The sequence below is a fragment of the Falco biarmicus genome, chromosome 1 (genome assembly GCF_023638135.1).
Source record: "Falco biarmicus isolate bFalBia1 chromosome 1, bFalBia1.pri, whole genome shotgun sequence".
Lineage (NCBI taxonomy): Eukaryota > Metazoa > Chordata > Aves > Falconiformes > Falconidae > Falco > Falco biarmicus.
The window spans coordinates 75,089,592-75,113,372 of record NC_079288.1 but is presented as its reverse complement, the minus strand read 5'-3'; the positions used below and the strand labels follow the sequence as shown (position 1 = coordinate 75,113,372).

Below are 23,781 nucleotides of genomic sequence, written 5' to 3'. Positions count from 1 at the left end.
GTCAAGGGAGTGGGAGAGAGGAGTGTCCTAATATATTTAACAATATGACTTATCTTACATTGCATATGTAACTATCAATATATCATCGTAACCAGGCTGTGGAAAGCCTCTCCATCAGATGTCTCTAAAATGAGACAATTTCAAATATTTCATCATTCAGAAGCTGCTTTCTCAGAGAGTGCAAATTGGAGTTACAGCTTAGAAGACCACTGATTACAGCTGTAATAGGGTGTTTGCCACAAATTTATGAAGCTGTCTGGCCTGACCAAAGGAGAGCAGTTCAGCTAGTACAGTATAAATGGAAACACCATATATGGCTGCTTTTCTGCAAGTTTCCTGTAAGTTATAAAAAAATAACTTTATAAGAGCTAGAATAGTTTTAACTGCTGGGGGAGCCCTGATATTTCGATGTCAAATGCATGCCAGTGTTGGAAAGAAGGAAATAAAACAATAGACTATTACTTCATTGCTTCTACTTAGTTTTCCATACTGTTTGCTGGCTAATCTGTGCTTGTGTACTAGCTAGCCAGTAAGCAGAAAGTAATTTTCAGGCCACGTGAACCATGTGCTGCTTTTTTCATGTGCAGCCAGTCACATGGGATGGGAATGAAGACATTTTGGTATAATGCTAGGGGACGTTAGAGTACACTTCAAACATGGAGGAGATCTGGGAGACCCATGCTGACAGTACGTTGCAGATGCAGGAAGGCATTGGTGGTTTTGTATGTGATGAGAGATGGTGAGGTTGGGGTGATGTGAATTGATTGTAGGCATTCCTGTGGCAGGGATTGTAGCAGTTGCAGGGAGGAGTTGGCATTATTACAGTGAAGCATGTAAGAGATCTATCTCTAAGGTTATCAGGCTAGCTTTGCAAATTGAAGATCCCTTCTTTTTGCTTGTGTTACTGCATTAATATAGTTGCGTTATACATACCTTGAAGAAGTGGGGAAATTTTCACATACAAATAAAAATCTAAATTAAAATGGGAGTGTTAAGGTTTTCTTTCCTATTTAAAAAAGCAAATATAGTAGGCTGTGATAACTGTATCATCAGGAAACTCAAGATAAACATAGGATAAGCTGCTGTAGCAAAATTCTATCATCCTGTCATCTGTGGCTGTGGAAACACTGTTAAATACCTTTATATAGTATGCTTTTCTGGTGGTTATCTACAATGTGTTGATATTTTACTGACAGGCCTCCATTTTTATTAGTTTGGTAACAAAAAGATATATCAATCCTATCTAGAAACTATTAAATACATAATGTATAATCTAAAATAGAAATAAACAACAGGAACAGGTTTTATTTAATATCAAGTGAATGGTAAGATTGACTATGTGCATTATTTTCCAGTATTATTCTTTACTCTGGTTTGGATTCACAGCTTTCATAGTATATCTACTATAAACATGAGCCTGAGAATTTTAGGATAATGAAAACTTATTTAAATGAAATAAGCTCCAATATTTTGTACTTCTTTCAACATTCAAGCTATTCTTTTATCCTACTTGTTTCTGTGTTTTTAGAATTGAAATACAGAATATTGAGACTAATGATACGTTTTCTAGCTGTATTTTCTCCTTATCTGCTCAGTATTTGAAAATGTATGAGATTATAGGATATATTGCTTTTTCTACATCTTTTACTTGTCAAAAATGTTTTTAAAACCTTTCAGCTTTATAGAAGTGGCATTTTAATCATTGATGGTTATTGTACTTTTTACTACTAGTGTGAATGAACATCCACGTTGAAAAGTTTCTGTGGAGGTGGTGAATGAGAAGGTCTAAGATGTGTACTCATGGTTTTTATGTTGGGGATTTCTTAAGTGACAGTTTGTCTTGTTTCTCAGCCATATTATGTCTGAATATGTGAGGATGACAGATACAGAGCGTGATCAGATAGATCAAGATGCTCAGGTATTTATGAGGACGTGTGCCGATGCCATTCATCAGCTGAGAACTGAAGGTAAACTGCACAACTCTTAAATGTCTTTTCTTAAAAGGCTAATATATAATGCTGAATATTGCATGGCGAATCTGAAATGCTTTTGGAAAGAGATGGGTGTTTTGGAAAGAGTCTCATTGGTGTTTTGTTTGCATCTGTGTAATCCCATTGGCAAATTAGTAGTGTACTTTAATGTTAGTAGAAGGAGAAGCCAGAACACAGAATTTTATTTATTTGTTCAGATACACTAATTAGCAAGTGTTAAAAAGGTAGTCTTTAATATGTACTATTTCAATAGTAATTTAACACTGTGACACAGAGGCCTGAACCAAAGCTCACTACATGTCTCTTTCTAGCTTGTCCACCTGTAAAGGTATTACAAGTATAATCTTTCCACGTTTGAGATAACTAATTAACAGACTTCTGGTAAAGTAACAGTGTTTTGGACAGCTTGAGTGTGGGATCCTACTTTTACAATACTTTAGAGAGAACTTCTGTTTTGCCATTTTCAAGTTGTTTTGCTCTGTGTGTGTGTGTATCTCAATATAATAAAGATGTTCATCAGCTTTAAAATGCCATCTAAGCATAGTTGTAGCATTATTCAGAATAACTGAAAGTCAGTCATGCAGGGGAATTACATAGTATCAAAATAAGAAATATTAATATATGTGAATTAAAAGGATGCTTCACACAATAAATCCCAAAGGTTTCCACATAGTCTGCACACTGAAGGATTTAAAATGTTAAATGTTCAATATTTTAAGCAAGATAAATCTCTAGATCTCTTCTCCTATGTTAGCTTGTTGACATCTGTTCTTGTTTAGAAATGTAATTGACGTAATATGACTCAGTGGCATGTATAACAAGTCAATAACATAAATATTGTAAGACACAGTTGTTTTCAGCTTTTGGGTTGTTGTAGTGATTTGTGTTGTAATGACACGTTTTACAGAACCTGTATTTAAATATAGCTATGTTTAAAATAAATACAGATACATAATGTATATAAAAAGTTAATAGGCTCTTGAATATAGCTTGCATATCAACTGAAAACACAAACTTCTGTGCAATTCAGTAAAAAGTTAAAAGATTGTGTTGTTTTTCTTTTTTATTTCAGCACACAAGGGTGTCCAGTCTGCTCAAGTAAAAGAACACAGAACGGCTGTCTTGGACTTCATTGAAGATTACTTAAAAAGTACTTAGTATTTATTAAATAGTTAAAAATGAATTATTGTATTTTCCAAGAAAGAAATGCATTTCTAACCTGAAATTTTGTTTACTGTGATCTTCAACAGGAGTGTGTAAGCTGTATTCTGAACAAAGAGCCATCCGAGTTAAGCGAGTGATAGATAAAAAGAGACTGTGAGTAGTGTCAAAAAATAGTTTAACTGTGCTTTTCATTTGTAGGACATTCAACAAAACTATTATTCATGTTTAGATTCTAGAGAGATTGTTTTAATAGAAATCTGTAGTTGGACAAGCAACTTCTGCTGTCAGCACATGCATTCCAGGGCTCTTAAACACTTCTGGCATGTGACGTTAAGTCTGTAAATGGCAGCTTGCCAATATAGTGTTGTACTTCTCATTTATGGAAGTGAATAAAGCACCAAATCAGTAAAATGTGGGTTAATAAATCTATTTGACTTCTACAAATGCAACAAAGTATTTTTACGTGTCCCATTAAGTAGTATTCTCCATAAAGTATCTTAGAATGAAGTCCTGCATATTGGTAATATGTCTCAAGGATGCTATTTAGGATACTGTCTACTTAGGTACACAAGGGATGTTCGCTTTACTCTCCCATTCTCATTCTTTTTATAGATATATAGATAGATTATTTTTATTAAGCCACTGTCTTTCTGCTAAAGCAAGTGAATATATTGTGAATAACAGCTTCTTGAGATGGCAAGTCTTCATGGCAAGCGGAAAAAATAAGTCTTGAATGTAACTTTTAAACTGAAACAAAAGAGTTTCTGCTTCCTATCATGGCATGCATTCAGGCTGCTAATGTTGAGGTGAAAATATCTAGGAGAAGTTAAAGATGATGTGCTTGCTGCCTTTTTGGGCTGGGTTTTTTTTTTGTTTTGTTTTGGGTTTTTTTGTCAAATATCAAGAAACATACTTTTACAGTTTCTTTCTGCACACTCCTAGGTATAAGAATGATAGGGAGAGTGAACACATTTGCAATTTACTTAATACCTGAAAGGCTTTCCGTGTCTTCTCAATCTGCATTATCTAAATACTAACCTTGAGTTCTATTATGTACATTTTAAAAATAACAAAATCTAGAACATAAATAAATTCCATAAATAAATTCTTGAATGTGTTTTCAAGGCTTGACAATGCTTCTTTATCAGTTTGGTGTTTGGCTCAATCAGCTATTTACATTGAAACTAGAGAGATGTTTTCACAAGTCCGTAAGTACATTTTATTTGGAGTGATTCAGCGTGATTAAGCACAATTAGATTCACTCAGATATATCCTCCTGAGACATAAATTGTTTACCTGGTTTTGGCTTATACTACTAAATACCCCAAACCAGTTCTGAAATTTGGTAAGAATTAATGAGAGAAAAGTGAGGCATTGGTATTTTTGTAACTCGTAACTTTTCAGGAAAAGCATACAGAACAAACTGCGTGGTATTTTGTCATGTGTAAAATACATAACCTTATCAGTATTCTTCACACTGAAGGACTTCAAAGAAAGATGGCATGGTTCCTGCAGTTACAGAGTTGGCTTAACAAATACCAGCTCTTCTGTTTGTTGTACTCTTATATTATTGTTTCCATGTGAAATCCTAGATTCAAGATTTCCCAGATAACTAAACAGAGAAAATGACTCAATTTGATGTATGCTAAACATGACGCAATGAAAAGCTATTTCAGAAGTTAGAATGCCACTTAAATAAAGAGCAATGAGGCATTAAAAAATAACCCAGAAGATGCAGTCCTTCTATGGAATACTGGACTACCACCTCTTTGCCTCTATCTACAGACATAAGAACTAGAAGACAGATTTTGACCAGGTGGAGTCTGTATGCATTGCAGATGTGATATAATGGCTAAATTGTCATTTGGATTAAAATTCAATTTAAATAAATCATGGGGCATAAACCAATTTTTATGATGACTTGAAGAAGAATTGTCTTTTTTCATATGCCTTCAACGAGCTATTTGTAATTTCCCCAAGGATTTCAGGAGATGCTTTATGTGGTAATACGATCATGTTCCATCACTTAAAAGAACTAGGCATTCTTTAAATAGTGCACCCCAGGCATTTTGTTAGTTTTTAATTGAAAACTTAATACATTAGCATACTGTGCAAACTAAGGACAACAAACAATAAAGGAATACATTTCTTTAAAAGTAAATTAATCCTAGTGCAGATCATCTTTCCTGCGATTCAGTCAACTTAAAATATGTGCATATGAGACAATATTGAAAGGTTTGCAATAGAAATATACTTCATCATGTTTCCTTTTATATTGATCACCATTCTAAGCTCTTCAGCAAATTACCTGAGTGTTACAGTTTTCTTATGCAAGCTGCTTTTGTGTGTTTAGTCATATTTTTTGATCAAAAAGTTCTGCCAATTATGTAGAACTAGTTCCCCAGAATGAAAAGGTAAGAAATGGAAGCACAAGCAGGTTTTTTTTCTGTAAAGGTACTTCTTTTGTGATTTTCAGGTTTTATATTTATTGATATTCAAAATTATATTTCATTTCAATTGTAAACCTATTTTTCCATTAGAATATTTTGTGACTTATGGATGCAGTTACTCAAGCTGGTATTTTTATTATTTGGGGAATTGGTGTTTTATTAGCATCAGAACTGTTATTTGAACTGCATGGACATCCAGATAAGTCTGTTTTTTCCCTTGTTATTAGGCAAATTTAGGACTTGAGAGGGAGTAGGCGAGAGAAGAGTTCTTATTTGTAAAATTGCCAAAAGCCCAGTACTTGCAGAGTTTTTAGAACTAAGAAACGTTTCCCGTTACTGTTTTTCTTGTTTAAATAGCATAGTCACTCAGTGATGACTAACGCATTATATTCTGGTTTTTCTCAGAATTTTCTAATTATGCGTTAGAATTTAGACACAATATAAAGGAGGAAAGGAACACAAAATGCAATACCTTCCTTTAAGCAGCAGGGGAAGATTGCAGATGGTAATGAGATTAACTGTTGATTATATTTGAGAGGGGAGGAAGTGGTGAAGGTGGTACAGCAGGTGATTCACCTCATTGCTTTTTGATTTTTTGTTCTTTAGCTTCTCTAACAGCATAACTGCCAAGTATTAACTGTCTACTACATAGTAGTTATAGAATTCACTGTAGACAACAACAAACCACATAAGTTTACTGGGAAAAAATGTTGCCACTAACTTCTAAACTTTTTTTTTTTATGTCATAATGAAACATACTTGACAAGTTTAATATATAATCACTGAATATGCTTCTGATTTTTTGCATTGCCTTTGTATTAAAATTACATAGCAGGGACTTAAATGTAGTATGTATCTGTCCACTGCATACGTTTTTTCTTTCCCTTGCTTCTAAATGGTCTGTTTAGTGCTCTGGCAGCCAAGGTAAGGATCACTGTCATCCTGGTTAAACTACTCTTTCAACCTAGTTAAATAAAAATACTTGTTTCAGGAAAAAGCTAGTTCTGTTGTATTTTTTTACTTTTCCTTTATTATAACTGACAATATAAAGTTGTAATTATTACTTGGAAAAAATGACGTAGTGGTGTTGGCTATTCCTACTAAAAAGAATTTTCAGTATGACCAAAATGCTGTTGGTTGGGTTTTTTTTAAAAAATATATACAGTAATACAGGGGTTTTTAAAAGATATTTCATAAAATGTGTGTGTTTTTATGCTATAGCTTTCAAAATTCTCCTCAACTGTGAACATGTACTGTGTTCTGTTCAGGAGTACTACTCATGCTTTCTTCGCTTTTGTGATAGTATTCCAGTGAAAGTTGCTAAGTATAATTTGTATCTTGACTGGGAAATCTTTAATGTGAAGTTTGCAAAAGTTCATGTTAAATTTAATAATCTGTTGGTTGTTCTCATTTTAGAGCAATTCAGCTTTGTAATACCAGTTAAACTGTAGGCTCTTGTGCTTCTAGATCCAGGCTTGAACCTGAGCAGAGCAACGTGTCCACATCACCTCTTTTCCCTGAAAAATCTTCACTGAATCCTTTCGATGATTCTGAAGAAAAACTTTCTGCTGAGGAGAGCAAAGGTAAAAAAAAAAATGTAGTTAAATTTTACTTTTTGTGGTAAGGCCTGTCTGGTCAATAGTACTTCCTTCCCATTACAAGGGCCTGTTCCTGTGACTTGCACCTTCTCTATTTTCATCTTCTGTTAGTTGATCAGGCTTTTTTGAAGCATATTGTGAGACTGAGAAAGCAAAATCTTAAACTTTTTTATATGCCTTTTCCAACCAGCTAAAAAAGTTTCAGGCCTTGCTAGATTCCTCATCCTCTCAAACTCTGTGTGAACTCTTCCATTTTTATTTTTATCGGTATCCATCTACTTACATATCTTCTCAAATCTGTCTGATTTTTTTTCCACGTTCCTGTCACTGATGGCAAGGAATTGGAAAGTAGCTCAGTGACTTTCTGGGAACATTTTCTAGTCTTTAAGCACAGAGACCTTGAGTTGGACACTCCTATGGTATGAACCCAAAGGCAGAATATGGTCATAGAGGGGAGCTTAGTGGCTGGCCAGATCCAGTAGTTTTGGGGATGATGTTCTCCACAGCACTGAGTGTCCCTGCTGGAAGGATTGCATCTCATCTTTCCGTGGGTAGGGGGCAGCCAGAAATCCAAAGCAGTATCTCTGACCCCACTGTCAATAGCAGGTGCTATTCTTGACAGAACTTGTTGAACATCACTTCTGATTCCTTGGTGGCCTGCTTCTGAGGTTGAGCAATGTTAAGTCCCTTCTGTTGGCCATTTCGGTTTGTCCTGGGATGCATACGCTGGCAGAACTTTGTTGCAGAGTGCATTTTGGAGTATCACCACTATGCAGATAATTTCAGGTTTCATACCTAAAGAGAAGAATCTTGTTCTGTGATTCTGGAGTTGCTTTCCCTGGCTTGAGTTCCCCTGCTTGTGCTGTCTAGAAGAGTCAAAGGTACCCTGTGATATACCATGTGTAATTTTTTTTTTTTTTTTTTTTGAGAGAGAAACAAAAACTGTGTGAAATGTGACATTACATTAGCATAGTACTTCATCAAGATAGAAGAAACCTGCTGGATAGCCATATTATTCTGATAATTGGTTATTGTTTCTTTGGTGATTTTTATTAAAAAAGTAAAGTTCTTGGGGTTGGTGACTTTAGGGCCATACAAAGACTGGATTCATGTGAAGTGGGTACTCCATTTCTAGGTGAAGACTCTTAATACTGAATTGCCTCACAGTGTGCAAGCGGTTTCATTTTCTGATAGGGCATTGCTTATCTTCCTAACCAGTTTATACTTCTGCAGCCCTATCACTATGCTCCCTGCTGCTGCCAACCCCCCCACCCCCCTGAATTTATTGTAAGAAGTGAAGGTTTTGATTATGTGTCATTTCTAGTGCTTACTACTTTTTTTATAGTATGTCTTAAGTGATGCAGCACACAGGCACATAGATGAGTTTCGCCTTGGCATGTTATCAGTGTTTTGCAGCTGTGAGCAAGTACCAGCAGAGAAACAGCCGTGTAGTAGCATCTTCACTGGCCTGTGCTCTTCCTTGTTGCTGAATGTCTCTGCAGTCTCTGGACGTGTGCACTCCCACACATAGTGTCGTAATTTTTAGCTCCAAAAATCTGTGCCACACTGTGGAAAATGCTGTTCTTTGATTGCCTTGGGCACAGCAAACCCCTGCAATAAACAGAAATGAAACTTTGTTTATTGCACGTTAATTTTGATTACTCCAGTTTTTGCTTTTATTAGTTTATGCTTTAAATTTTACAAGAAAGTAGGGGTCTGTCACATATGTGATGCTGATGCAGTACTTATGAGGGATTCCTGAATAGTCTTTGAGAAGACTATGAAACGTGTATATCAGAATAAATCTGTCTGAAACAGTTTGTAAATACGCAAAGCCTGTGGTTCCTCACATAAGGGTAAGTGTTGGTTGCTGCTGCTTATAGAAATCAGCCTTGTGACTTCACTGGTAGGTGGTTGTTATAGCATGGAAATAGCATGAACAAGATGACTAGGAAATGAAGCTCAGTTTAAATCTTAAAGCGTTTGATTAATTATTTTTTTTTTAAGTAACTTTTCAAAGTTTTAAGAAACTGGAGAAATTGCCACATTTAGAAGTAACTATTTCATCCTCAGGGTGGTTTAGAGAATGGTGATCATTTGTATTTATGAATTAGCTATCATCAGCATACCTGGGCCCCTTGTGTTAAATATCTCAGCTGTAAAGATAGTTCCAAGAGGAGCTTGTGGCCATGTCCTTAATTTGAATGTTATGATGGACAGCTGAATGTCCTACTTGGTGTGCTGAAGCACAGCTTGGGTTTTGTCTGGGTTTTTTGGCAGAAACCAAAGCAAAATGTGGTTACTTTTGTTCTGAGGCAAAGCACCTGTTTACATTAGAATTATATTGGACATGCATCATTGCAGCAAAATAGTCTTTCTGGAGGTGCTTTTATATGCTGACAGTATTTATTTGCATATTACAAATTTCACATTTAGTTTATGGAAATAAATTTAAATAATGAGTAGCTTTTGAAGTGGTCCACAAGCTTAACAGCTGTCTGTCTCCTTTCAGCTTGGAAAAGGGTTCAGAGGATTGATCATTACTTTGTATCTCTGTCATGTGTTAGCTAATTCTCTTTCTGCAAAAGAAATGGAGTTTGGCTTTTGCTGGATGAATTGTAGAAAAGCATTAATGTCAGCTCCATGAAAGCTGCAGAACACCTTTCCCAGTAGCCAAAAACATCCTGCAGTGACAGGAGGAACCCCAGGGAGGTATGTGTTTCTCACTTAACACTTATCATATTAGCTTATTAGCAACCACATTGGATACAGATGCTGTTTTTTTAACAGTTGTGACAATGCCTGAAAGTAATTGGTTCCTCTGGGATAAAATAGGAATATTTTTTTTCCTTGGCTTCATAAACTAATTATCTTCTTTTCTTTGAGTCCAGTAAATAATTAAAATTTTGATACCTGAACAAGTAAGTTTTGTGTTTCTGTGAAATAGACTTGATGATACCCCATGGAAGACATAGAATTAAATCCTTTCTAAACAATCTTTAAATATATTCTTATTTGTTATTACTTGTAAGAATTTTTTAAAACCTACTATATTCCTTATCCACATCCCTCATTCATAACATTGTCATTATTCGTACATCCTTGTTGGGTTGTTGAGAAGCAAAATATACATTTATAAAGGAGACGTACACAGTGATACTCCTTTTTATAATATTTATTTTTCAAGAGTTTTCACAAGTATCATAGTGAAGGATAAAGGGGAAAAATTCTCCTTACAATCCTTTTCATATATTTGTTTATAAATAGGACTGCTCCTTTCTGAGGCTTCCCAAGGCAAGTCAGGATCTGAATGAGGGATGATGCATCAGTTCTGCTTATGCAATTGAAAAAAAAATAAGGTTTAGAGGGTTATAACAAAACAAATGAAAATATAAGTTCCTGAAAAAATTGACTGGAATAAATAAAATATCTGAAATCTATGAAAAAGAAAACTAAATCTTTCTGTATTTTAATTTGCTGCCTGCGTATGATAAGTCAATGCAGGTTCAGGTTTGATCTGCTGTGGGGTAGTGCACATCTCCCTTGGGTTTTATAAAAATGTCACAGCCACTGAGGAGAAGAGAGGCCTTCTCAAGAGTGCAGTTGTATCATTAGGATTTTAAACACTGATGCTAGGACAGATTCAGAAACAGTAGGTTCCTGTAGCATAGTTTCTTTTCTTTCTCATTCTGACTTCTTAGTCTATAATCAGAAGTACATAATTAAGCCTAAAAATAAATCTTCCAGAAGGGAATATTCCAGAAATAGCTGTTCAGGATCTGTGCCCAACTCCTGCTAAGGTTTATGTGGATGATTAGCTTTAATCAAAGGGCAAGTACTATGGAAATCAATGAAGCAGCTATGATGTGTACGGGTTAGTTTATGGGATCAGATCAGATTCGTGTTATGTGCAGGAAGGCCCCTTGCACAGTGTGCTGTGGGATTTGCACAGTGCTAGGCAGTTTGAACAGCATGAGGAAACAGTTTGAGAATCTCTTTTTGCTTTTTTGGAAGGTGGTGGTTCTGTCAAGCCTCATTGGAAGGTAATAGTTTGCATATAGGCTGTCATTTTGAAAACAATGTGTTTTCTTCTGTTAAAACACAAATTCTACAGTATTTTGTGCCGTAACAAGTCTTAGTGCAATGTGAATTGATTTACACCATTCACTGTCAATATATTAGTGCAACTCTTCATAGTTCAGAAGATTAAACATAATGCATAGACTTTTGTCTCAGTTTAGAAGTTAAAGGTTATTGGTAATTTTGTGCTGAAAATATAGGGTGAATCTCAGTTAGTCACAAATTAAATATAACAATTTCATCATCATTCTGAAATGGATGAAAAATGATTTTCACCTTACTGTTCAGTGCCCTGCATTGTCTCAAGTATTTGCTGGTTGTTTTACAGACAGGAATCTGCCTGATGCCCAAAGTAATGTTGGATTATGGGGGGACGGCAAAGGTGAAGATGAGCTGTCACCTGAAGAAATACAAATGGTAAGTCTATCTGGTGTCTTATTGTCAATCTTATTATATTTTTATTATATATATATAAAAATTAATTTTCAACTTTCATTTCATGCAGAATAATACCATAATAAGGTAGACCTTTTGCACATGGCTTCCTGGTTCTTCTGGTAGCAAGTAATATTGAAAATTGCTACAAAATACTTAACTTGGAGCCACGAAAGCAGTAATAACTATTTTTCAACAATTGAAATTAACATTGTTTATAAAATTACAATTACGAATTGCTTTTTTTGTCAGGAAACAATAGTAGTCAAGGCAACATCAGAAAAAGCATTATGAAACTTCTGAAAGAATAAAGAGTTGCACTTTTTTTTTTTCCCCCCCTTGGAGTATTTCTACAACACACCTTAAATAGTTATTCTATGGAAGTATAGCTATGAAGTTATACTTCATTGTATTCTTTTTTTATTTTTTTGGATTATCAAATTAATATTGGTTTACTAGAAGGAATAGCCACAAGCTTTCTGTTACAACAGTATCTCATTAACTTCACCTTTTCTGCATTTCCCTGTTATCAGCACATTTACATATTGTTTGATCCAGTTCTACTTACATTTGAACTGATGCAATACAGAATTTCTGACATGGGAATGATTGCTGACAACTTATCTGTTTAGACTTTTTGATATTCCTAAAATTTATCATTTTGCACATGGCTCCAAATTCTTAGAAAACCTCTCTACGTTAGCTTGCATCTCCTTGTTTTATATAAAGAAAGAAAAACAGATTTATAACTAGCTAGTAGATGTGCAGTTTTTGAAGCGGTGAGCTTTACTAAGGCAGAGGGTTGCTGCAGTATGAATATGTGAAGCTTCCTTGGTAGTGATGAGAGATGTTCCCAAACACAATACTCATCTCTGATGGGAAGTGATGCATAAGCTGCACATAATTATGGTATGGTTTGTCAAAGAGAAAAGGTTCTTCAGAGGCTGCTCTTGATGCTCTCACGTTGTTCTTGAGTGCCAGTCTGAAATCTAAAGGATTACTCCTGCTTTCTGTTTTCTTGTTGAAGAGAATTCTTTGTATTTTTTCATTCTTCTGTGTTTAGGCACAATATTATTAGCCCCCTTGCTGTAAGCTTCCAGAGGATCAGGAGGAAACAAGCATCAGAAGTGATGGCTCTGACAGGGCTTACTAATAAATGACTACTAAATGTTGGATTGCTTTTTGCAGGCCTTACACTGTAATTAAGTTTTAAACACGTTACAACCCTTGCCATGGTACTTTGGGAATAAGCACATTTCTTTTTCATGCAATCCTTCTATACTTTTTAGAGTAAGGCCCCAGATAAGAGAAAAATCGATGTTCATAGTTTAATGTTTGAAGGATTTCTGGACTCCTAAATCTCCAATCCTAAACTGCTTCTTATTAGGCATTCGGACAACTCTTCCTAGGGGAGAACCAAAAGACATCTTTTTTAAAACCCATTATTATTCTTTACCCATTCAGAGCTTTCCTGTGCTATGCTTCTTTTTTATTATTGTATATTTTTTTTAACTTTTATTGGTTGTTTTACACTGACTTACTTCTGTTGTGCTTTCAGGAGTTGCGCTTCCTGTGAAAAGGGGTATAAAAATAACGCTGATGCTCCAAATTAAACGAATTTAGTTCAGACAGGCTATAATATGTCCTTATTCCTAGTTATATATATTCTGCCTATATTTTGGAAGAAAAGTTATAGTGTATGACAGTGCCTTGATGTCAGTGCCATGATTAAGCCTAGAAAAATGACGTGCTGGAAACTTCAGATCTCAGCTTTAAGTTTATCAATCTGCTTCATGGGAAAAGAGAGACAAATTTACTAGTCTGTTTAGGGAAGCAGAAGATCAAAATGCTACCAAAATAAAAATAGCATTCTTTGAAGCCCTGTATATATATGTTAATACACTGAAATATGATTGCTGCTCTTGTGCCATATTTTATTCTTAAATTTCCATGTGTGAATTTACAATTTTAAAAAAATTTCTATGTACTCTCAGTACTTGTGTTTTAGTACTGATATTGGGAACCTAGAATTGAAAAAAGCATACAAAGGGAAGTTAATGCTGGAAAAGCCACTTCTCCGCTTATAATTTATTCTAAGTTTTGCAGAAAGCTGGTTCTGGACTGGGTATCTGAATCTCCTGTTCAGTCTTGCTGTGGTTCTGATCTCCCCAGTTGCTGCTCCCTCCTGTTGCACCTCGCTGCAGGCTGACAATACAAACCCCAGTAGTCAGGGCTGTCTGTATCTCAGCTTCTTCTCACACTATGAGTCTATGCCTCTGGCACTGTTGTGAAGAAATACAGGCTTGCTTTCTACCTCTCCTAAAAATTAACAAGCATCAGTTACTTCCACATTATGCCATGGTAGGAGTTTACATTTATTATGATTTAGAGGAGAAGTGAGTCAGCATGTATGGCAGTGTTAATACAGGCATCTTTTTCTTTTCTCCGCCAGTTGTCAAGTAGAAAGCGAGCCGATTGTTTCTAGTTACAGTTAATGCCCCCCAGTGAGGGTCATTTCTTGCCAGGTAATTTTTTTACCGTTGGATTGGATTGCATGTTATTGGAGTTGTCAAACTGTAAACAGTGTGTTGTATGTTTATATAATATGTAAATGTGCACAGCAGGGTTTCAAATGTAAACGTTACCACTGATATGTTGATGCTCAAGGCTGAGCAAGCCATTGCTCTGGTCTGTGGACCTAACGTGATTTTTTGGGGGTATGGTGTGTGTTTGTTTTATGAACACTGTAATTAGCTAATTACTAAAGGCTAGTGATGTATGTGGTGACTATTCCACTGCGAAATTGCTCTTCCAGTGCATTTTTGACGAAACTTATAGCTAAGAGTTGGCCTTTATTGGTAAAAGCTGGATACTGCAGAATTTCACTCTTAACCTACTTTAAAGTCACTGGATCTGTTATTCTAATTTGCAGGTAAATTTGGGTCCAGGGTGTAAATACAGGTGTAACTGGGGAACAATTTGAGTATATGAATGTTCATTGCTTTTTTCATTGCTCACATAAATCCTTCATACTAACTTGATATTTCATGACTTCATTGTACTTTTAACGCAGGAATCAAAGGGTCTTTACAAATGCATAACAAACCCTCACCACTTTAGTTAATTTATTCACTAAAGGACAGTTAATTATTTCTTCTCTGCATTATGTTTGCTGTTACAGAGCAGTGAATTTCTACTTTCTGAACATTTGATTTGTGAAGCATGGACCGACCGCATTTAAAATACTGGGAAATCCAGCAGTTTTCAGAAGAGGGCCAATTACAGTGTAGAAACTGCTGTGTTGGTTTTAAATTGGAATGTGTTGTGTCAAATCACACTTAACAGTTTTCAGTCGTGGTTCCACGATCCTTCCTGTGGGTAAAATAAGGAATTAAATCCCCATCATATCACTACAGCAGGAATTTCTATCAGTATTTTACCCACAGGAGAGAGCTTTACGTTGTTCAGAATGTTTGCAGGCTATTGCGTGATTTGCACAGTAAATTTCAGTTTATAACCCTGAGTACAGGTATATTAATGGTTTTTATTGTGAGCACATGCCTTGTGGTTGCATTGAGTGGGAAAAAAATCTGGCTTTTCTGTTTGAGTTGTGAAAATAGCTAATTTTCCCTGATTTTATTGTTGGGTTTTGTCTTAAGTTCAGGTACAGTACATATAATGACTTAACCCATGGGATAACAAAAAAGAACTGTGATTATTTCTTTTACGCATTAGGTTTTTAGCCATATCTTGAGCAGTTTGTCACTTAATGCAATACTTTGGTAACAGAATATTTCACTGTCATAAAAGAGGCTACTTTAGTAAGCCATAAATCACTGAGCTGTACTGATTGCTGGTTTGGTTTATATTCCCATCATGTAAATCCCTTTGTGACACACTGGTATATGATGTGTTCTGTGCTCTAACCTTTCGTTCAATTGACTGTTTTAGCATATCTTACTGCTGTCTGCGCCAAGCGGTCCATCAGCCATGATTTCAAATTGCAAAGATCATTGAGCAGTTTAAAAGGCAGTCTGTGCCAGTGGAGGGTTTTAAATATCAAAGGGAATTTTTAAAGAATACTTTCTCAAGTGGATTTGTGCTATTTGTAAGGGATTAAAATCATTCACTGTTTCTTTATTGAAAATTTGCCTTCTAAATTAGTTATCTTCACAGTTATACTAAGGCAGCAAAATAGGGATTTTTTTAATGTTGAATATTTGTGCCGAAATACTTATCCTTACGGAAGTGAGAAAAACAATTACAGCTTGGTGGCCCCATTTAGTCACTTAAGGACCAACCAGTTGGCTCAGTGCTAAATCCTGTGGCTCTTTCATTGCTTTGCACCCTGGCTTTGTTCTGAGGTGACTCCACTAAAATCGGAGACATAGGGTGGTGTGAACATAAAGGATTGCAGCGATAAAATAACTTTAACCATCCACTGCTGTTAAGTAAGTATCACTATATTAGTCAATTGTATTTTAACAAATGCTTTCTTCTATAGGGGACACTGCAGGCAGCAGTGACAATGACGCTTAAATGTATTGCAACACTGATACTTGTTTATTCAACAAAACCATTGGACCTTTAGGGTGGAAATCACTGGGACTTCAGGGAGCTGTGCAGAATGTTCCTCTCTGTTGCCTCTCGACTCATGAAGCTAGGCTCTTTCCTCAAGGCCTCTACCCCACAGTGGATGTGACAGTGCCCAACAGCCTTCCTCCTCTTCTGTGACTCTGTGGAGTCCTTTAACCAAGGAGAGAAAGCTGTTCTTGCCAATCAGGTAGACAGTGAACCTCTACTACAAAAAGAAATTTGTATTTTAAAAGAAATAAAAAATCATTTTTCATTATTCTTCATGACATAAATTGCCTATGTCATAAGAGTAAACCTTTTTCTGTGAGATTCACGGTTACCCTTCTTTAAACATGCCTGTCATTTCACACTCACTTCTGCCAGATCAAACCTACAGATTCCTGATTTTTAACCCAGTAACCATTTCCCCCTAAGTCATGCAGCCTGACAATTCATTTGCTGTTGGCAGTCAGGTACTGTTTCTCTGAGGCCCTGATGGGCCTGAAGCAAGATGAAAAATGTTACAGCACGAAGCGTGGGGGGCAGCGGCAATAGTGTGGGGAGTGAGGAGGAGGGACTGAAGGTGAAGGGTATGAAAGATGGCTTGCCTTTTCTCATTTTCTTGCTTTTCTGTGTTGCTCTGTGGCAGTGCAAAAGTCTTGCTCAGCTCCTGCTCTCTACTCTCCCTTAAGCTAACCCTATCATCTGGTCCTGTGGTGGGATTCAGTTTACTAATCTACCAGAAAACTCAGGAGGAAAAGGTGGTTAGTGAGCTAAAATGTCCTACCATGAAATGAGATGGGCAGCAGCATTTGCTTAGGACTGTATTATGTTGAGGGGAGAGAGAGGAGCAGGACAGATTCCTCAGTGGCTGCACTAAGTCTTTTTCACTGCATCCTAAGTAGTATAAACACTTCTATTTCTTCTCTGCGTTCGTATTATGAACGTACTTGATAGGGCAGAAGTTCCAGCTGGAACATCACGGATCATTTCAAAGGGTATATCTGCTTCTGAAGCAATGGGCACAAGGAGTTACACAATCTGTATAAGGAAAATCTTAAAAGACCTGGAATGGAGATGCTGGTGGCATGATTGGGGCTGGGTTGGGGTCACAGTGGTGAGCCAAAGATCATCACCAAACGTGGCAGCGCAGTGATGTTAAATGTATGTACTCCTACAGACGTGACTGTGAAAGAAGCTATGGGTCAGATGAACTGTACGTCGTAATTTTCATGTTGCATCTTAATGACAAACTGTGTTGAAATACCAAGTGCTTCGTTTTCAGCTGTTTCAGTAGCCCTGCCCTTAAAAGCAGGATGCCCATTTGCCTTCACTGATGTAACAGGGCCCTCACTCTTACGGTAATTCTCTGTGATTCAGACCTTTTCTCTCTCCTTCCTTACCTTGCTTTTTGCACGGTTTTCAAATGCTTACTGTCTTCTCTGGGCAACACCTCCCTTTCCTGCCAGCTTAAGCATTGGCCATTTGCTCAGACAGCGAGCAAAACCAAGTTGGACAACACACTGCTCTGTCTTAAGAAGGATAATGAGACCTTGCAAGGTGGCAGAGAGGACTGCTGCACTGTTACTGCTCATGGAATTATAATGTGATTGAATTATGCCAAAATCCCATGGAGTTATGTAGGCTAGTTCAAAATAAGGAGGTGAACTGAACTAGAACAGGGCTTGCTGTCTTGCACAGCTCGTGTCAAATTCTTTGCATTCTGAGCCCTGTTCTCTGGTGTTTCGCGCTGCTGCATGCATCACCTGGCTTTGTCAGAGGCATGTAGCAGGTAAGGTTTTCAGTAGAAATATATCTCCTGTGTGCTGTTTCTGTATAACTGCATAGACCAGGTCCTTCCCAGCTTTGAGAAAAGCGCAAAGACCTAGTCACTTGTGTTCATACCGCAAAGGTCCAGCTGTTAACGAGGCTTTGGCTGTGTAGAATTAATTGGCAGAATGCCTTGAATAAGCTTGCTCCCTCCCTCCTCCGAAACAGGACTTCTGACCCTTCTGATAGGAGGTGCCCTGGTGTCGCCGAGGCAGGGGCCTTTCAGCTGGAACAGCCCACAGAGCTCCCCGAGCGCGTACTGCCTGGAGCCGGCTGGCTGTGGGGCAGGCAGTGGCACACTGCAGCCCCCCTCGGGCTTGGAACCCACGGGAGCTGCCAGGCTGCAGGGTCAGGCTCATTCAGGCACTTACAAAATCCCAGCTCAGTATGTCCTAAAGGGTTATTTCTAAAACAGAGTCCTTACAATGCGGTTTCCAACAGGCTCCACTGTGACATGGGACACCCTTCTCAGCTGTGTTGTGGCTGTGCAGGTTTTGTTTCAGCAAATCATGTCATTGTACTTGCTGCCTGATCAATTGTTCTGTAATGAATCCCAAATGACCTGACAAGTACCTCTGAACAGGCAAAGCATATTTTCCTGTATAAAGAATTCTACTTATGCTTGTATTTGAAAAATGTAGTGCTAGAAGTTTATTTAAACGTTTCCTTGATTACTCACGAGTTTTAAATGGAAGAGGTCTACTGGAATAACTAAAGCCAATGGATTTGTAAAGTATAAAGTACTAGATCCGTTGCAAAATCTAAAAGCTCTTCATGCCATGGGCAGTACATGAATAATGTGAAGGAAAGTGCAAAGACGTCATGAAGAGAATCATGCTTTCACAAGCATGAAAGCTTTCCGCACTCAAAGTTCTAAAATAATAAAAAAGGACAGATTTCATCAACTGTATTTTTTTGTTACTGTGAAGTAACGTGAGCAAAATCTTCAAGTTATTTGGGGGTTAGTTTCGTTAATTGGAGGAGAAAGACGACTGTTACAGTGACTGGTTACAAATAAGCAAATCGATATTGTTCATTTAGGCTGCTGTTAGTAATTCTTAAAGATCTTTTTAGTTATGTACTGTCAATGGATTGCCAGGAAAGGTGGAAACTGATTGATCAGGGTGGGGGCTGAAGAAAGTTCCCAGCATCCAAGCATGTGAACTCACGTGTGTGACTTCCTTCTTCCCTTCTTCCAGTTTGAACAGGAGAACCAGAGACTTGTTGGGGAAATGAATAATCTCTTTGACGAAGTCAGGTACAGTTTTCTGTGAATTAACAGACCGCTGCACGTGCTGGTCCTGTAACCTGGACAACACCCACCACGACACGCAGCTGCGCGAACTCCAGAGGTGTCGTAGGAGGGACAAAACAGGAGCGTCCATGAAATGCACTGTGTTACATTAACTGTGCTGTCCCACAGTGTAAAGATGGTTCTGAGTGATGCACAAACTGTCCAACACAGGACTGGTTACGTTTGGAAGGTTACGTTCTGTCTCACTTAACCGAAGTTTTACAAAGTTAAGTCTTCCATTCCTATCACACTGCCTGCTGCATATACAGACAAGCAGCCAGGGCAGGGAGGTGCAGCCCCCAGCCCCCGTGCACAGACCTGTCTTCATGGCAGCGTCGGGGTTGTTTGCTCGCCGCTTGCTGCGCGGAAAACCTGAACGGCTAACTCAAGCTGGAAATTTACTTTTGGGTTAGTACTAGGCAAGGCGAATTCCACGCTTCCTATTAGCCTGTAAAAAGGGTATGTCACAATTAACTACTTAGGGTCCACCGTGGGTTTTGTTACATTAGAAGGCGGCAGACAGACAGGCGGTCCGCTCACAGTGGAGGCAGCTAGCTGAGAATTTCCGGGTGGTGCCTTTCCCAGAGCTTCCCTGTGGGCTGGTCATCTCCCAGCCATGGACTGTCTGAGCACTGGGCACTGGCTACTGCTGCCCAACAGCAGCTAACAAAATAGCAGCCTTCTGAATAGCCTGCTTACCACATTGGGAACCTGAACCTGCAGAAGCAAGAAATGTTTGCAGTGGTTTCTAATGGAGTGTTTCTGTTCTTTGCCCAGACAAATTGAAGGAAAAGTAGTGGAAATCTCCAGACTGCAAGAGATATTCACTGAAAAAGTCCTGCAACAGGTTAGTATAATTTAATGCTACAGCAGCAAATACAGCTTGAAGATTTTCTTGGGGGGATTTTGGTCTTGGTTGCATGCAAGACGTAAACATAATGAATCTTTGATGCAAATGTGAAGGAAACTGTTTTTGTTTGTTTTTTTCAAATGCAAAATCAAGATACTGTTGTTACTTCCTAGTGCATACTGGGAATGAAAAATGCAACGTATGTGTTAGAATGATCACTCTGCCTCGGAACTTGTGTCCTGTTAAATGTGTTAGTTAACAGCACCTTTTCTGGAAATGGTGGCACCTCTTCCAGAAAGAGCTGGCAAGCATCAGCCAGGTTAGATTTGATTCTAGATAAATGGGAGACTTCCCATTGATCTTGATAGCTTCCATTCAGGCTCATAAAACCACAGGCAAAGAAATTACAACTTAGTTGTCTCTATACCTTTGCATCATTGAAACATAGATGTTAACAATACCAGATTTTGAGTTCTGCTTGTTTCCCATGTCCTTTTCTTCTTAACATTTATTGGTTTCTCAATGCTGGGTTGTTTTTTTTTAACAGGAAACTGATATTGACAATATCCATCAATTAGTCGTGGGCGCAACAGAGAACATCAAAGAAGGCAATGAAGACATAAGAGAGGTAAAGTTGTGTTGCTTGTTTCTCTTAACTCTCAGGTTTGCCCAAGTGTTGCTTTAACCAGCATGTGCAAGCTCACCCATGGCACAAGTGCAGCGCGTGTTGGGGTGTCCGGGCATGATTTTGGAAAAATTGTCCTAATTAGCTGAGGCTCCCAGTATTAGCATTGCTTGTCTCGCTAACCATGATTTCAGTAGCTATACAGGTCTGCAGAAATCTTGGTCTCGCCTATTTTTTAAATATGAAAGTCACCTGGCATGAATTTAAGCATATGTGAAGTTTTCTTATTAAAAAAGGGAGGTGCGGAAATTGCAGACTATGAATAAAAGTGCGCTGAAATTGCTGAAACTGGAGTTAAATGCTGAGTGTTACCAGAAGAGTCTCTTTGAGTTGCATTCAGCACAGTACCCATGCTGCTAGTAAACAAATCTACCCCATTGTTTCACTAATTAGAATGAAATGATGTTTCCTTTCAGGAACTGAGATTTCAATAAAAACAGTTCCTAAATTAGGCTAGTGAGTGAATCGCTTCAGTTCTTTTTTTCTTCTTTTTCTTTTCTCCCTCCTGAAAGCACATAGAATATATAACTTAAAGTTACCTGCTGCTCAGCTCTCGTAAAAAGTGCAACAAACATGGCATGAAGGGTTTTTTTTTTTTTGCTTAATTTTTCACATTTGTAGGTTTCACATCTGAAACCACGCTGAGAAACAGTAGAGAAAGGTGAAAAATACAAAACCTCAATACTCACATTGTTTGTATCACATTAAAAAAATTATTCCATGTGTAAATCTGAAAAATGAGAGGGGGAAAAAGAAATCCTCTGTTATATGCCAGTCTCAGTTTTGGGAAGGAGAATCCCAGAAAAATACTTGCTATCCTTGCTCCAAGACTGAAATACATGACTGATAGTGCTAAATCAACTTCCAGAAAGAGTTGTCAGGTTTTGGGGCTATTTTTTTAGTCAGAATATGTTTATTAGAATGTTTATTTCTAATCACAGAATTTAAGTTTTGGAACTTAAAATTGACCTTTAGGCATCCACGTTTTGGTGTAGTTCTTAATGTTTTTGAGTTCCACTGTGTGGGATTTTAGGGGGGGCTTTTTTGGTTTATTTTTTATATGACCAGTTTTTAAGATTCTGAGATAAATTTTAGTGTGATAAATCTGAAAAGGTATAGCCAACCTGACTTTTATTCACTTAAAACTGGGGGCAAGTTTTGTTCTTTCTGTTGTCAGAGGGAAGTGTGAAGCCACTAGAAGTCATCCTGTGTTGACACTGTTGAAATTCTACTCTATATTTACTGGTGATGGTAACGGAGGTAACCTTCTCCTCACAGGCCATCAAAAACAACGCTGGATTTAGAGTATGGATCCTCTTCTTCCTTGTGATGTGTTCATTTTCCTTGCTTTTCCTGGACTGGTACGATAATTAATTACAAATATAACACTGCCTACATGCTTTGTTTGTAACTTTTGAGCTTTTTTTTTTCCAGTGGAGTAGGATATATGGTATATCTGTATATTTTATGGGTTTTTTTCATACTGCTACGATGGGCATATTTTCCAATAAATAAGCAGGCGTATATATCCATTGGTGCAGAGGGAGCTGATAGCATTTGTTTTAAATCCCTTTATCGAACATAAAACCACACTTAATCCTGCAAAGAACACAGAAACCTTTGAAAGAGCTGGTAAGAAAGCTACAAGCTGGACGACAGCCAACAGAAGAACAAAACCAATGGTTGCATCAGTCACCCACACATCTGTGATGTCTGAAGTCCAGCTCCCAGTGTGCAGACCAGATCAAGAGAAAACTGTTACTGTGCAAAAGCATCTACGCTGCCTCAGGCTTTTATTTAACCATACCACTTCAGTACAGAGCCAACACTTCGCACATGTATGACCTCTACTTCAAATCCTTTCAAACTACTTGAGTCAGAGATCACATTGATTTAATAGTAGTACTAATGATAAAAAGTCAACTAAAGAGCTTTACTTCTAGATGAAAAGAGAGAATAACAATACAGATTGTGCAGTGAAACGGGTGTTCTGGGATGTTGGAACAAAGCCAAAGGATAGACAATATTGAAGCCAAACTTCCAAGTACTAAAATTGGGAGCGGTTTGATAACTAAAATGAAAAGTCTCAAAACCAGCTGTAAACATGAATCAATTAACTGCCTCCTCTTAAAGCAGACAAAAAAAAATGCTTTTGACTTCAAGAAGCATAAGCAATCTGTTTCTCCTAGATGATAAAGCTTAGTATTTTTTAATGTTTATTGTTACGAGAGAGAGAAATAAGTTGTTTCTCATCAGTATTTACTTGTGCATTAAAGTTTTTATTGTCCTGAATTTAAGGGAAGGACGTGTATCATTAATAGTTTCTATGTAGGACAGTCTCGGGGAACAGATCTTTCCATCTTGTAGAATGTGAATGTCCTCTGTAAATACGTTGATATGAAATGTGTCTTTTACTATCTCTCTTCTGAAATGTATATTTCTATACATTATATGCAACAAGCAGCATCCTCCTTAATCTTTACTCTGCAAAGAGTGAAAATGTCAAAGTTACATATGAATTAATTACATGCAATAAAGCATATCCCTATTAGAAAATGCAAACATGGTATATTTTGAACTTCTTAACAAAAGCCTGAAATTTTTAAATGCAAAGAAAAATTTGGCACATAATTTATTGCTTTTTATGCATTCCACATACCATAATGACTTAATAAAGCCTTTTACAGATATACTGTGTAATGCACATTTCATATCAAACCTGGAAAATTCAGCAGTAATGGTTATTTTTGCTGTATGGGTAGGAAAGGTTGTTGATAAAGCAGTTCTACTGGAGAAAAATAAAATCAGAGCTGACCATACTTGTTCTAC

General features: G+C 37.3%; 1 protein-coding gene across 1 annotated transcript in view; it reads left to right on the top strand.

Moving 5' to 3' along the window:
• Positions 1-23,771, top strand: part of STX18 (syntaxin 18) — a 70,538-nt gene extending 46,767 nt beyond the window's left edge. Inside the window, exons 3-11 of the mRNA XM_056337632.1 lie at positions 1,852-1,967; positions 3,064-3,141; positions 3,242-3,308; positions 7,073-7,188; positions 11,612-11,700; positions 19,323-19,381; positions 20,195-20,264; positions 20,815-20,895; positions 22,231-23,771. Of these exons, the coding sequence (XP_056193607.1) occupies positions 1,852-1,967; positions 3,064-3,141; positions 3,242-3,308; positions 7,073-7,188; positions 11,612-11,700; positions 19,323-19,381; positions 20,195-20,264; positions 20,815-20,895; positions 22,231-22,326 (772 nt within the window). The 3' untranslated portion in view covers positions 22,327-23,771. The remainder of the gene's footprint in view (positions 1-1,851; positions 1,968-3,063; positions 3,142-3,241; positions 3,309-7,072; positions 7,189-11,611; positions 11,701-19,322; positions 19,382-20,194; positions 20,265-20,814; positions 20,896-22,230) is intronic.
• Positions 23,772-23,781: the final 10 nt, after the last annotated feature.